Raw genomic sequence first — 13,992 nt, forward strand, 5'->3', positions numbered from 1 at the left:
TTGTAGTGAGGACAGAAGCCTTGCATCACGTGTCCCCTCCGGTACACGAGGAGGCAGCCTGTCGCATCTTTTCACCGCAGCAGCTCGAACTATCAGTGGCGAGGAGTAAGGCGTGGGAGGCTCACGCTGCTCACGCTACTTCCTGCTTCTGTCCCACCGGCGTCACCAAACCGACCTGTAGGAGTCGCTGTCCACAACGTCAAATCCCCACCCACCGGCTTTCCCACCCTCTAACACTTGCCAATTGTGTTAGTATGAACGACCGGCCAGCCGGTAGCAACGCTGAGAGCTGGGCTCGAACCCAGCGTCTCCTGCGTTAGAGGCGAGCGCCTTGCCCACTGCGCCAATCAGCTGACCCAAATGTCAGCCTTCTGAAAAGTATGTTCATGTATGTTCACTCAGTACTTGGTTGGGGCTCCTTTTACACAAATTACTGCATCAATACAGCGAAATATATAGACTTTTCCACGATATTCTAATTGATTGAGCTGCACCTGTACATGGTTTAGTTGTCCCCTTCATACTGGGATGATGTGATGTCTGGTCAGGAACTGTTCACTATCGTCTTTTCCCATTACATTACTTTAATTTTTTATCTTGTGTGCCTTCAACTGGGGTTTTTACTAGTACTACTGCACCCAAAATACACACACAGCTAATGGACGGCACCAAAAACACCATTTTGAATCATTTACAAAAGAAAACAAGTAGGGTATTATGGGGCATCCTGGTGGCCTCCCCTCATGTTTCCTTACACTCTACACAGCCTCTAATGAAGCAGAAAGTTATTACACATGTTAAATATGTAATTAACACCCAGTGGAGGACACTGTGACTCATGCGCTTTGTCATTTCAAACCTGAAATTGACCTATCTCAAATCAAAAGAGAGCGGTGCATGAGATAGGTCAATTAAAAGCCACCCTCGCTGAGATGTTGGGAGACAGGTGCAGCTTGAAATCAACACGACTGATAACATGTTGTTGGCTTTATTCTAAACGTTTGTCATTGTCTCGTCTTGTTAATTAATTGAGGCCTGTACCCGTCACAATTATTGTATCAAAAGAAGTTGTGCAATCAATCATCCATATCATTTGCAAATTGAATCTCCGCTCTGGACTATACTGCCTGCAAGTGGGCCACAGCAGTAATCCAGTCACAAAATGTCTATTTTAAAATACTAAGCTATAGGCTATACTCTATTCACAGAGCAAGGAGCAGAACACAAAGAAAAACTTTTATATTAGGGCCCAAGTGTGCATACAGTATGTTAGGGGTCCTCTGCACCCTAAACCAACAGGTCCACTACTGCACTCATTTATTTATTATATTTGTTGATCTGACGATATTACATGTGTGATGTGTGAATATTCACATGATATTTAGCCTCTTAACCCCACAGACTTTCTCGACACTTCCCTCCAGAACTGGCCCGCCCTTTGTAGGGTTACAGACAAAGCCTTCTGGTCGAGGTTAGAAGTGGATCAATATCATCGATAATATTCCTTAGACTCCTCTCATAGCAGTCTGAGCCTGTCTGTGACAAAAACAGCTTCACAGCAACCAGCTGAAGTTAGCTTGCTCAATACTGGATGAATTCAAACGATTTTGGACCTTCTCAGTCAGTGATAGGCCAAATGATAGAAACATAGGGTAAAGAAATTAAATAAATACTGAAGTTATCCTTTAAGAAGATATTGGAACAGGCTCATCTCCAAACATTGTTGGACAAACTTCCTTGCTCTTTAGTCAGAGAGCATGGAGAGTAAAACACAAGCAGAAACCACAGTGTTTGTGTGAATGTCAGAATGATGATGGTTTAGACTAGAGGAAACACTCACCGTGATGTGGTACTGTCTCCAGATCTCTGGGCAGGCCTGAGGACACACAGAACACACTGTCAGAGAGGGCTGGACACACACAGAACACATTGTCAGAGAGGGCTGGAGAGACGCACGCGCGCACGCACACACACACACACACACACACACACACACACACACACACACACACACACACACACACACACACACACACACACACACACACACACACACACACACACACACACACACACACACACACACACACACACACACACACACACACACACACACACACACACACACACACACACACACAATTTATTTATGTCCACATATATATGTACCACAGAGTATGTTAACACTTTGAGAGCCCACCACGTGATAACACGTGTTATCAGCCCGCCCCCTGAATGCCCACCACGACAATTAGTGTGTAATTTTTGTTTTAGCGATCTGAATTCATATTTCATCAACGGAGTCTCCTGTTGGTAAACCAGCCCCATCAGGAGCTCAGATGTGAAAAAACCGCCCCTATCGTCTCCCAGATGGTAATGCACCCTTTTGGATTGGACTCAATGAAAATGGATGAGAAAAGAAAAATCCGGGATCCACATTTTACTTCTCAGGCATGTACCCCGAGCCGATCGGATTCATTGTGGACCATCAGAACAGTGTGGAATATGTGTTTACAGTATGTAGCGTTGGATCAATAAAAGCAATCGATTTTTGGAATGGCGATCAGGAATTGGAATGATCTTTTTGGAGAACATCTGATCTGGAGGTAAGGAATCTATTTTACAAGTCTTGGGATAATCAGAGTTGTATTCGCTGAGCTCTCAGCGTTCGCCCTATGTGTGTGTGTGTGTGTGTGGTCGATGGCTTTGAGGAAATCAGAGAATCGATTTTTCAGATCGCCTATATAGCGTGCATACGTACACATATACTATCGATAATCTAGCGTTTATTTGAAAACTATTCATAAATAGGCCGAAAAATGACAACGTTCTAGAATATTCCAGTACAGGGCGTTTATCACAGAATCTTTTTTATTTTCCTTGAAAACGAGGGCTTTTCAAAATGCTATAAAACGGAAATGAACAGATAAAAAAACAATCCGCTTCGACAGTGTTGACTGGAAAACTAGTCATTGATAAGCGACGGGCAGATTAGACACATAGCCATAATTTAAAACATAGATTAGGTGTTGTGAAGGGCCAGATTAAACTGAATAGATATATGTATCGTTTGATATACTTTGTATATTATTTATATATATACACGGAATATCCCTTTACCTGCGTACAGACCAGAGTAATATTCGCTCTCCTATTGGACAGCGCCCCCAGGCGCCAACGCGCAAGCCCCCAACGGCAAGTTCAAAGACAACTGCAGGCATGTCAGAACATGCCCAGAGTCTGCGTAGTAATACGAGACAAGGACTGAGGTTGGGACTAGATATTCACTTAAGTATAAATACGGCGCAGGTGTAAACAGCAGCGCTTCGTTCATTCAGTAACTAGTTCAAACCTTACCTACCTTCACCACGAGTCAACGTGCAGTGAAGTGAGCAACCTTGCGTCTAAATAGAGCATTGAGAACCGCGTGCGAATAGAATGTTAAAGTGTCAGAGTTTAATGAAGTAACGTTGAGTTCGACTTAATCTAATGTGAAGTAATAGTCGATCATTTATTGTATATCGTGCGGCCACAGTTCTTCCGTGTGTAGCATTACCCATCGGTTCGTCGTGTCTTTAGCTAGTGCACTTATCCAGGCTGTGTGGCCTAAATACGTCGCCCACACCCGAGGAGTCCTAGGCGAGAACCGTTGGACATGTACACAGGAGAATCGGCGCCGGCGATTGCAGAACCATTCCTGGTTGGATTATATTGCTTTGGGACCGTGACTACCGGAGAAGAGCACCGTTGATTTCCACTGTCGTTTGGGATTTAACCTCGTGAGGATTACCACTCGGGCCTGCCTCGTGGACGGGGCTGGTTAGCTGTCGTCAATGCTGTCGAGCATCTTGGATTACAACTATTGCTTTTGCCTGCTGATCAAGGGAGTACAAGCACCGACTCCTGTACCTGGAGTCTCTTTATTCCTCGTTGTATCAGACGGAGTACCCGAACATTCCTCTACCCTCCCGGCCTTACACCCCGGAGGGAACCCATTGTCTCCAGTTGGTACCGGTGTTGCCCTATATAATTGCTACTATACAACAGGTGGCGTCAGCTTAGACCCATCGTAGGATTCCTACTATTCTTAGTGACTTATGCTCTTGACTGACTTTACGTATATTCTTCGCCATACAAGCGCGACCCTAATTCTCATTCTGTAACCTAACGTTGCCTAATAATAATAAATTACCCTCCAATAGTATTTCTGTGTCAATGCCGTGTTCTTGTGAGTGTTCACCATCTATATTTGATGTACTGTTTGGCCAGTAATTAAAGTACATAACTAGCAGTGGTTTAATATATCACAATCTTTAATACAGTCAGGGTTTTGTAACCCCTCAGTTACATTAGGCGTTATTAACGCTAACATTGAAGTGGATGCTGGGCATTCAAGCACAAAATCGTGCGCCCCCTGCTGGCACTGAAAGTGTTAAGGACATAAACACTAACAGTGCAATTAGCTCATTGGGAGTTATTCAATTACGTAATGAATGTGTACAGCATTCACTGTACACATACAATATTGACACAGATGATGTTTCAAAAACAGATACAATAGCATTTCCGTAAAACTATATCTACTCTATGGGTACAAAAAGCAACGCTGTCTCCAAATAGATCGGCTACCAATAATAGCAGATATAGAGCAGTACCTTGCTAACTGTTTAGCCTTTCTCTTGGAGATGTGGGCCATCTGAAGGCCCCTAACCACCAGCTTGTGAATATGACTCAGGCTGCCAAAAATGAAAACTAAAAGTTGACACTTGTAGCCTAGTTGTGAGATGTTCAACTTGAGCTGCTGATATTTCAGCAACTTGGTTAAAAAGGCTTCCTCCAGGCTGTGGTCAAAGGTACAGCCAACCTCTAGAATAAACACCTCTCTACTACTCTCATTAAACACCACAATGTCAGGGGTGTTGGCTGAGATGTTACAAAACACCTCTGAATCATTATCACTAGGGCTGACCTTCGAATTTTTCTTTGGAATTCAAAGCTTCGGGGCCGAGATTCGATTTTAATTCTAAGCTTCGAGATAAAAAAATGTTTGTGGGACTTGTACAGCACTTTGTTCAACTTTGTCAGTGCTGTAAAGTTTAAACCTTTTAAAATCTTAGACAAACAAAACACTTTGCTTTCATGAAATATTGTAAGCAGTCATTTGAGGCTTTATAAAAGCAGCACAATGAACACAAATCTGTCAGTGCCGAGTCCGACCTCATCTTAAATAACAAACAGCATTGCTTGTTGTAATTAACACATTGGCAGCCAAAATCGCTTTACAGCATTATTGCCCGCCATGCGTTGAACGCCAACAACACTGTACAGCGTTTTTTTAGATCAATATTTAATTATTTCGCCATGGCATTCATAATTCATCCACCCAACCTCCGGTGCTCCAGCGGGACCCTGAATGAGACTGCAACGCCTCAATACCGCCGCCTGGTGGATGGTCGGGCGAGTTACACTCAAAAACCGGATGTCGTCATCGGTGCGTCAAGGAAATTCCTCCGGCAGTCACATCTCGTTACGGGACTACAGACAAACACTGGCGTGCATATGGATCGCTGCCATAACGCAATATTCGATATGATTTCAGCGTTTATTGCGCCATACAAACCGGAAATGGATGTAGGAGATCGGCGTCGAATAATTGGGATCTTTCTCCTCCAGTCTCATCGGCGCACAGTAAGAGAACAGTAACGTTATTTACAGCCCGATTGTTTATTCATTTCACTGCAAACCATCTGATCAATATATCAACCCATACTACATAAAGCCGTTACTGACGATCAAGGAATTATAAACGACCCCCCCCCCCCTTTCCATCACGCATGATGAAGCATAATGTATACCGATCATATACATTTGAATTTTTTATATAGCGTGTATAGGAGCGAAACGCCAATCGATAATCTATATATGCTTCAGGGCCTATAACTACTGTTTTTGGAATTACAGCAGAAAAGATTAAAAACATACTTATATTCTCGACGGTATTAAGACAACAATGTATGAATGAAAAACTATAACGTTCCCACATCCTGAACGATAGATAATCGATGTTGAATGGGCCATAGTAATGTCAATATAGCAATACAATTAAAAGTTATAGCCCTGCAAATAAGGTAAACATCTCCATAGGCTTTTAACGGTGGCAGAGAGTGGTATAAGATGGGCACAATGTGTTAACAAAGAGAGGCAGAGTTGAATTTGCACCCCAAAAGAAATCATTTTTTTTTTTTTTTTGATCGAATTTTATTTTCATATTTGAATCCCATGCCCATCGAACGAAGCTTCGAAGTATTTAAGACAGCCCTAATTATCACACACAGGCCAAACATGTTGGGCTTAGGTGGAGTGATCAGCAGCAGGGAGACAGGCAGAGTTACACTCTTAAACACTGCATGTGAGACAGAGTGATCAGCAGCAGGGAGACAGGCAGAGTTACACTCTTAAACACTGCATGTGAGACAGAGTGATCAGCAGCAGGGAGACAGGCAGAGTTACACTCTTAAACACTGCATGTGAGACGTAGTGATCAGCAGCAGGGAGACAGGCAGAGTTACACTCTTAAACACTGCATGTGAGACGGAGTGATCAGCAGCAGGGAGACAGGCAGAGTTACACTCTTAAACACTGCATGTGAGACAGTGATGAGCAGCAGGGAGACAGGCAGAGTTACACTCTTAAACACTGCATGTGAGACGTAGTGATCAGCAGCAGGGAGACAGGCAGAGTTACACTCTTAAACACTGCATGTGAGACAGAGTGATCAGCAGCAGGGAGACAGGCAGAGTTACACTCTTAAACACTGCATGTGAGACAGAGTGATCAGCAGCAGGGAGACAGGCAGAGTTACACTCTTAAACACTGCATGTGAGACGTAGTGATGAGCAGCAGGGAGACAGGCAGAGTTACACTCTTAAACACTGCATGTGAGACGGAGTGATCAGCAGCAGGGAGACAGGCAGAGTTACACTCTTAAACACTGCATGTGAGACGTAGTGATGAGCAGCAGGGAGACAGGCAGAGTTACACTCTTAAACACTGCATGTGAGACGGAGTGATCAGCAGCAGGGAGACAGGCAGAGTTACACTCTTAAACACTGCATGTGAGACGTAGTGATCAGCAGCAGGGAGACAGGCAGAGTTACACTCTTAAACACTGCATGTGAGACGTAGTGATCAGCAGCAGGGAGACAGGCAGAGTTACACTCTTAAACACTGCATGTGAGACAGAGTGATCAGCAGCAGGGAGACAGGCAGAGTTACACTCTTAAACACTCTTAGATTTTAAATGACTTAGCCACCTTTAATAAAGGCCTTTTAACCATCTTCCCTCTGGATTTTACATCTTTTTGAGTGCCTGGATCGACTCTCTTCTCTGAACTCTGCATTCCCGGTGATCCAAGAGCACCTTAACCTATATTGAACTGAGCTAACCAAGTTCTCCCTTTTGAGCACCTGGTTGTTTTTTCTCCTGCTTGCTACAATAATAATTATGTTGTTTTCATGATCGTGGGAAGCCAAAATCTGAATTGAAATTTAAACGAATGGCCCAGCCCAAACATACACAGTCAGACTCATACACATACAGACTCATACACAGACTCATACACATACACAGACTAGGGATGGGTGTGAGTAATCGATTACTCGCCGTTTCAATTGAACTCGAGTGGTTTTTGAGGGCGCTTGATTATTAAATTATGTTTGGTTACCACCAAATACTTCCACCAAAACTGAAACAAAAATCTTGCTCTGAAATCCTGCAAGGTGTGAGTTGTTGCAGGAAGACAACACTGGAAGCTGTGGAGCATGAGATCACAAGGAGGATTCACTGCGTTGGAATATAGCTAGCTTAGCATTATCTAAAAGATAAACACAGCAGTTCATGTTTGTGCTTTTCCAAATTGTTCCGACAACATGTCGCCCACTAATAGACTAATACATAGACTAATTGATATGGACATGCTGTTCCATGAGCGGAGAGACCTGCTGCAGACAGAGTGGAGGTAATGTAATTATTACAAATGGTAACTGACTGTTTTGACCGACAAGACACATTAAGCATCTGGTATATTGCTGTGCATTGTTATGTCCGTAAAGTGAGACATAATAAAATCGGTAGCGTGTGTGTGTGTGTGTGTGTGTGTGTGTGTGTGTGTGTGTGTGTGTCTGCATGCAATATCTCGTTATTGCTGCTGCCAAGCTCTTTAAGATGTGTTCTTTTTTTTTTATCTACTTTTTTCTCCCATTTTCTATTTTTCTCTCATCCCAATTTTCATATCATCCAATTCTACCCTCCCCTGTCTCGAACGTTGTTAGACCATGCCTCCCACAAGCCGGCTGCAATTTGGACAAAGCCTTACATCACGTGTCCCCTCCGGTACTCGAGGAAGCAGCCGTCGCATCTTTTCACCTGCACAGCGCGATCTCTCAGCGGCGGGGGTCTGCGTGGGAGGGACACGCCGCCACCGTCGCTTCCTGATTCTGCTGCGCAGGCGCACCAACCGACCTGTAGGGGTCGCTGTCCACAACGTCCAATCCCCACCCATCAGCTTTCCCACCCCTAACACTGCCAATTGTGTTAGTATGAACGACCAGCCAAGCTGATAGCAATGCGGAGAGCTGGGCTCGAACCCAGCGTCTCCTGCATTTGTGGCGAGCGCCTTGCCCACTACACCACCTAGCCGCCCCCTTTAAGATGTGTTCTAAAAATAGATTTCCCTAAACAATTACTCCAGCAATACTAATTCATGCGACTCAATCTGGGAAAACATTACTGCCCATCCCTAACACATATATAAACATTACTGCCCATCCCTAACACATACATAAAAACATTACTGCCCATCCCTAACACATACATATAAACATTACTGGCCCAACCCTAACACATACATAAAAACATTACTGCCCATCCCTAACACATTGATTGAAACCTTTATACTCAGGTGAGCTCTGAGGTGAGGCCACCTCATTTACAGGACTGCTGAGTGTACAACAAGATAAAACAACAAAACAATGTGCAGTGCAATCAGTTAAAAACAGTTACAACATGAATCATATAGAAATTAAATCAGATGTTTAAATTCCATAAGGGAAGGAAGAACTTCCAACTTTTTTTTTCCATATTTTCTCCCATCCCAATTTCGTAACATCCAATTCAACCCTCCCCTGTCACGAACGCTGTTTCTTGCCTCCCACAAGCCGGCTGCAATGTGGACTAAGTCATACATAGCACAAGTCCCCTCCGGTACTTGAGGTAACAGCAGTCGCATCTTTTCACCTGCGCAGCTCGATCTCTCAGTGTCGAGGAGTAACGCGTGGGAGGCTCACGCTGCCCCCGACACTTCCTGATTCTACTGCGCAGGCGCACCAACCGACCTGTAGGAGTCGCTTGTTCACAACGTTCGATCCCCACCCTTCAGTTTTCCCTCCCCGTAATACGGCCAATGTGTATTACTGCGGACGACCAGCCAAACTGAAAAACAATGTGGAGAGCTGGATTCGAACACGCGAATCCTAGCGTCTCCACACTGGTGGCGAGTGCCTTGCCCACTACACCACCTAGCCGCCCTTTCCAACTTTAACTTTGTTTGAATGTCATTCCAGGACTTTGGGGCTGCATAAGAGAATGCTGTCCTGCCGAGTCCTGTACTAGTCCGTGGTGCTTTAAATGTGATCCAGTTACTAGATCGTGTTTGATGGGCTGGAGCATTTCTGTCCAACAGGGAAGCTATATACGGTGGCTGTTTGCCGGTCAGAGTCAATGATAGTCTTGCCGAGCTGCCAGGGATGGCCAACCAACCTTACTGTAAAGCAGGGGTAGGCAACCCTAGGCACGTGTGCCCACATAGGCACGTGGGGGCATTTTCATTGGCACAGGCATATTTTTTTTATTTGTTTTTTTACTTCGCTTTGAAATATTATAGTGACATATTTTGCACTGTTGTCGCATTTATCTTGTTGAAATCCTCCCACAGGTTCTTTTTTGTAAGTCGACTGTTTTGCACACCCCTATGACAGCTATACAGCTGTTCCCATGGTGCTCAGCTTTCAGCAGTCAGCTGGCCTCCCGCGCCCGCGCGCAGTTCCCAGGTAATCACACAGTGCTGCGGTTGCATTCTGTATGTGCCGTCTTTCATGATGGCAACCCCCGCTAAGAAAGTTAATACAAAGGAAATTCGGGCATTCCAGCCCTCGTGGACAGACGACTATGGGTTTGTGTGTCAGAAGGACGGTGCTGTGTGTACTTTATGTTTAGAAAATGTAGTTTGCAAAACGTCAGGTGTGAAACGCCATTTTGAGACGAAGCATCAAAAAAGTTAAGGCAGAATCGATTAAACGTGCTGTGGCCAGGTATGGAAAGCAAGCCAGCACCCTCAAAGTGTTCACGACTGCTAAAAACCACGCAACTGAAGCAAGCTATCGCATTGCTCATTGCATTGCGAAATGTGGAAAGCCATTCACTGATGGCGAGTATATCAAGGAGGCTTTTCTCTGTAGCTCAGATGTTTTGTTTGAAGGCTTGCCAAACAAAGAGACAATCAAATCAAGGATAAAAGATATCCCCATGTCAGCTTGAAGTGTCGAGCGACGCATCAACGAAATGTCAGAAAATATCAGAGAACAGCAAACAGCTGGATTAAAAGATGCTCCGGTGTGCAGCTTAAAGTGACCAACTACAGCCCCCAGATAACGGAGCTCAGTAAAGCAAAACTGTTTGTCTGCATTGCACCCCCGCCCCAACTCAGATTTAGGGTTGATACAACCATCATAATAATATTGTTAATAATAACAATAACAATAATGATGTAATAATGTAAAAATTATCATTAAAAATACCTGATTATGAGAAAAAAATAAACGATGCATGGAATATTGTTGATATGGCACAGGCACACTAGTTACAACTATATTTCAAACTGGCACTTCATGTCAAAAAGGTTGCTGACCCCTGCTGTAAAGGATACAATGGTGTGTATCATACCTATCTCCCGGATTAAATCTAAGTGCAGAGTGGTACACAGAGTCCAATGGTTTTAGGGTTAACAGATACAAATATTGACTCAACAACTCTTTTCCGACAGAATTGAGGGAATCTTTCTGTACAGAAAGCCAACCTTTTGGCGCAGCTTAGACATATAAACATAAATATAAACATTACTGCCCATCCCTAACACATACATATAAACATTACTGCCCATCCCTAACACATACATATAAACATTACTGCCCCTCCCTAACACATAAATATAAACATTACTGCCCATCTCTAACACATAAATATAAACATTACTGCCCATCTCTAACACATACATATAAACATTACTGCCCATCTCTAACACATACATATACACATTACTGCCCATCCCTAACACATACATATAAACATTACTGCCCATCCCTAACACATACATATAAACATTACTGCCCATCCCTAACACATACATATAAACATTACTGCCCATCCCTAACACATACATATAAACATTACTGCCCATCCCTAACACATACATATAAACATTACTGCCCATCCCTAACACATACATATAAACATTACTGCCCATCTCTAACACATACATATAAACATTACTGCCCATCCCTAACACATACATATAAACATTACTGCCCATCCCTAACACATACATATAAACATTACTGCCCATCCCTAACACATACATATAAACATTACTGCCCATCTCTAACACATACATATAAACATTACTGCCCATCCCTAACACATAAATATAAACATTACTGCCCATCTCTAACACATACATATAAACATTACTGCCCATCTCTAACACATACATATAAACATTACTGCCCATCCCTAACACATACATATAAACATTACTGCCCATCCCTAACACATACATATAAACATTACTGCCCATCTCTAACACATACATATAAACATTACTGCCCATCCCTAACACATACATATAAACATTACTGCCCATCCCTAACACATACATATAAACAGGTCAGAGCACTGGGACACAAACACACTGGATCAGAGGAAAGAGAAAGGTGACAACTGAGTGTGTGTGTGTGTGTGTGTGTGCATCTCAATTCTGAGTGTGTAATGGAAGTCTAGAAGAGACACAATGAGGAAGAAACCATTATGTAACACTGAGAGAACTGATTTTTATCAGAGAGAGAGAGAGAGAGAGAGAGAGAGAGAGAGAGAGAGAGAGAGAGAGAGAGAGAGAGAGAGAGAGAGAGAAACAGAGAGAGACAGAGAGGGAAACACAGAGAGAGAGACACTACTGCTTTATGTTTAATTAATTATTTTATTACAATTATTTGTATTGTATTATTTATGTTGTGAGAGAGACAGACAGAGACATACAGACAGACAGACAGACAGACAGACAGACAGACAGACAGACAGACAGACAGACAGACAGACAGACAGACAGACAGACAGGCAGGCAGGCAGGCAGGCAGTGGATTTTCTTTCAAATTCAAACAATTGAAAAACAAAATAAGCTTTTGTCATGAGAAGGTTGTCCTATTGGTCATCCACTGATTTAGTGGATGAAACTGAGAATGGATGGACTACTAAAAATGTTACTCCCAAACAAAAATCTTTTCGTATTGTTTTATTTTTAGGTTAGTTTGTTTGTTTACATCTAATGGATTTGGATGTTTATGTTGGATTTAAATGTTTATAAATGTTTAAATGACCAATAAAAACTAAAATGAAAAATTATTAATTGAAAGTGAATTGAGCCCAACACAATTTCTCTCCTCTACCTATACTGTTCCAGACAGCCAATCAACCAGCCAGCCACTCAGCCAATCAACCAGCCAGCCAGCCAACCAAACAGCCACTCAGTCAACTAATCAGCCAGCCAGCCACTCAGCCAGTCAGTCACTTAGCCAGCCATCCAGTCAGCCATCCAGTCAGTCATCTAGTCCAGGGGTTCCCAAAGTGGGGGTCGCCAGTTGATTTATAAAAAAAATTAAATTAAAATAAAAAAAAAAGTTTTTTATGCAGTCAGGCCACTGAACTTAGAAGGAGGCCAGGCCAGTGTTTCTAGTTGCAGCAGCGCAATAGTTAGATAACCAACAACCAGGAGATCACTGTCTGCAACTCACACAAGTTGGAGAACTATCTCTCTCTCTCTTGCTCTCACACACACAAAGGCCGCATGTGATTGGTGGAGGCGGGACCCTTACAAAAAACTGTTGTTGCTAATCATTGACACATGCTAGCCTGTAATAATCCCCCCCAGAAAAATCTACTTTGCATTTGATATATTGCAAATATATGCCATCACACACACTGGCATTTAAAGGGTTAGAATTATAAAATGAATATGTGGTGTTATGATCAGGGCTGAAGTTGAATAAAAGATTGTATTTTTTTCAATCTGACATTACAAAAAAAACTGAAAATCCATCAAAATCAGTGTTGTTGCTAATCATACATATGCTAGCCTGTTTTTTAACAATAATTTGTGATGCCATCACAAACACTGGCATTTATTAAAGGGTACAAATAAAAAAAATCCTGCACCAGAATGCAGGAAATGAAGTCTTTGTAACAAAAACTTCCTGGTGGGGGGGGGCTTAAAAAGTGGCCTGACTGGGGCTATATTTTGCACTATATTTCCTGGCCTGAATGATTTCCCCAGTCCGGCCCTGGTTAAAAGCCTCCAATGCTTATTAGTGTGTGTGCGTTTGAATGTTTGCATGTTTCAACCATACATTTCCATTTATAATTTTTTTTTAAATATGATAAAAAAAATATATGATAAAAAAAATAGTGGGGGTTGCGGCTCTCTGACACCGTTATTTGGGGGTCGTGGCCTAAAAAGTTTGGGAACCCCTGATCTAGTCAGCCAGCCATCCAGTCAGCCATCTAGTCAGCCAGCCAGTCAGCCAACCAGTCAGCCAGCCAGTGAGCCATCCAGTCAGCCAACCAGCCAGCCATCTAGTCAGCCAACCAGCCAGCCATCTAGTCAGCCA

General features: G+C 43.0%; 1 protein-coding gene across 2 annotated transcripts in view; it reads right to left on the minus strand.

Moving 5' to 3' along the window:
• Window positions 1-13,992, minus strand: part of zcchc7 (zinc finger, CCHC domain containing 7) — a 169,431-nt gene that overhangs the window by 42,787 nt on the left and 112,652 nt on the right. For both annotated transcript variants that reach the window (XM_084318815.1, XM_084318814.1), the window contains exon 7: window positions 1,841-1,876. In XM_084318815.1, coding sequence (XP_084174941.1) covers window positions 1,841-1,876 — 36 coding nt within the window. The remainder of the gene's footprint in view (window positions 1-1,840; window positions 1,877-13,992) is intronic.

Source organism: Notolepis coatsorum (assembly GCF_963971535.1).
Source record: "Notolepis coatsorum genome assembly, chromosome: 7".
Taxonomy (NCBI): domain Eukaryota; kingdom Metazoa; phylum Chordata; class Actinopteri; order Aulopiformes; family Paralepididae; genus Notolepis; species Notolepis coatsorum.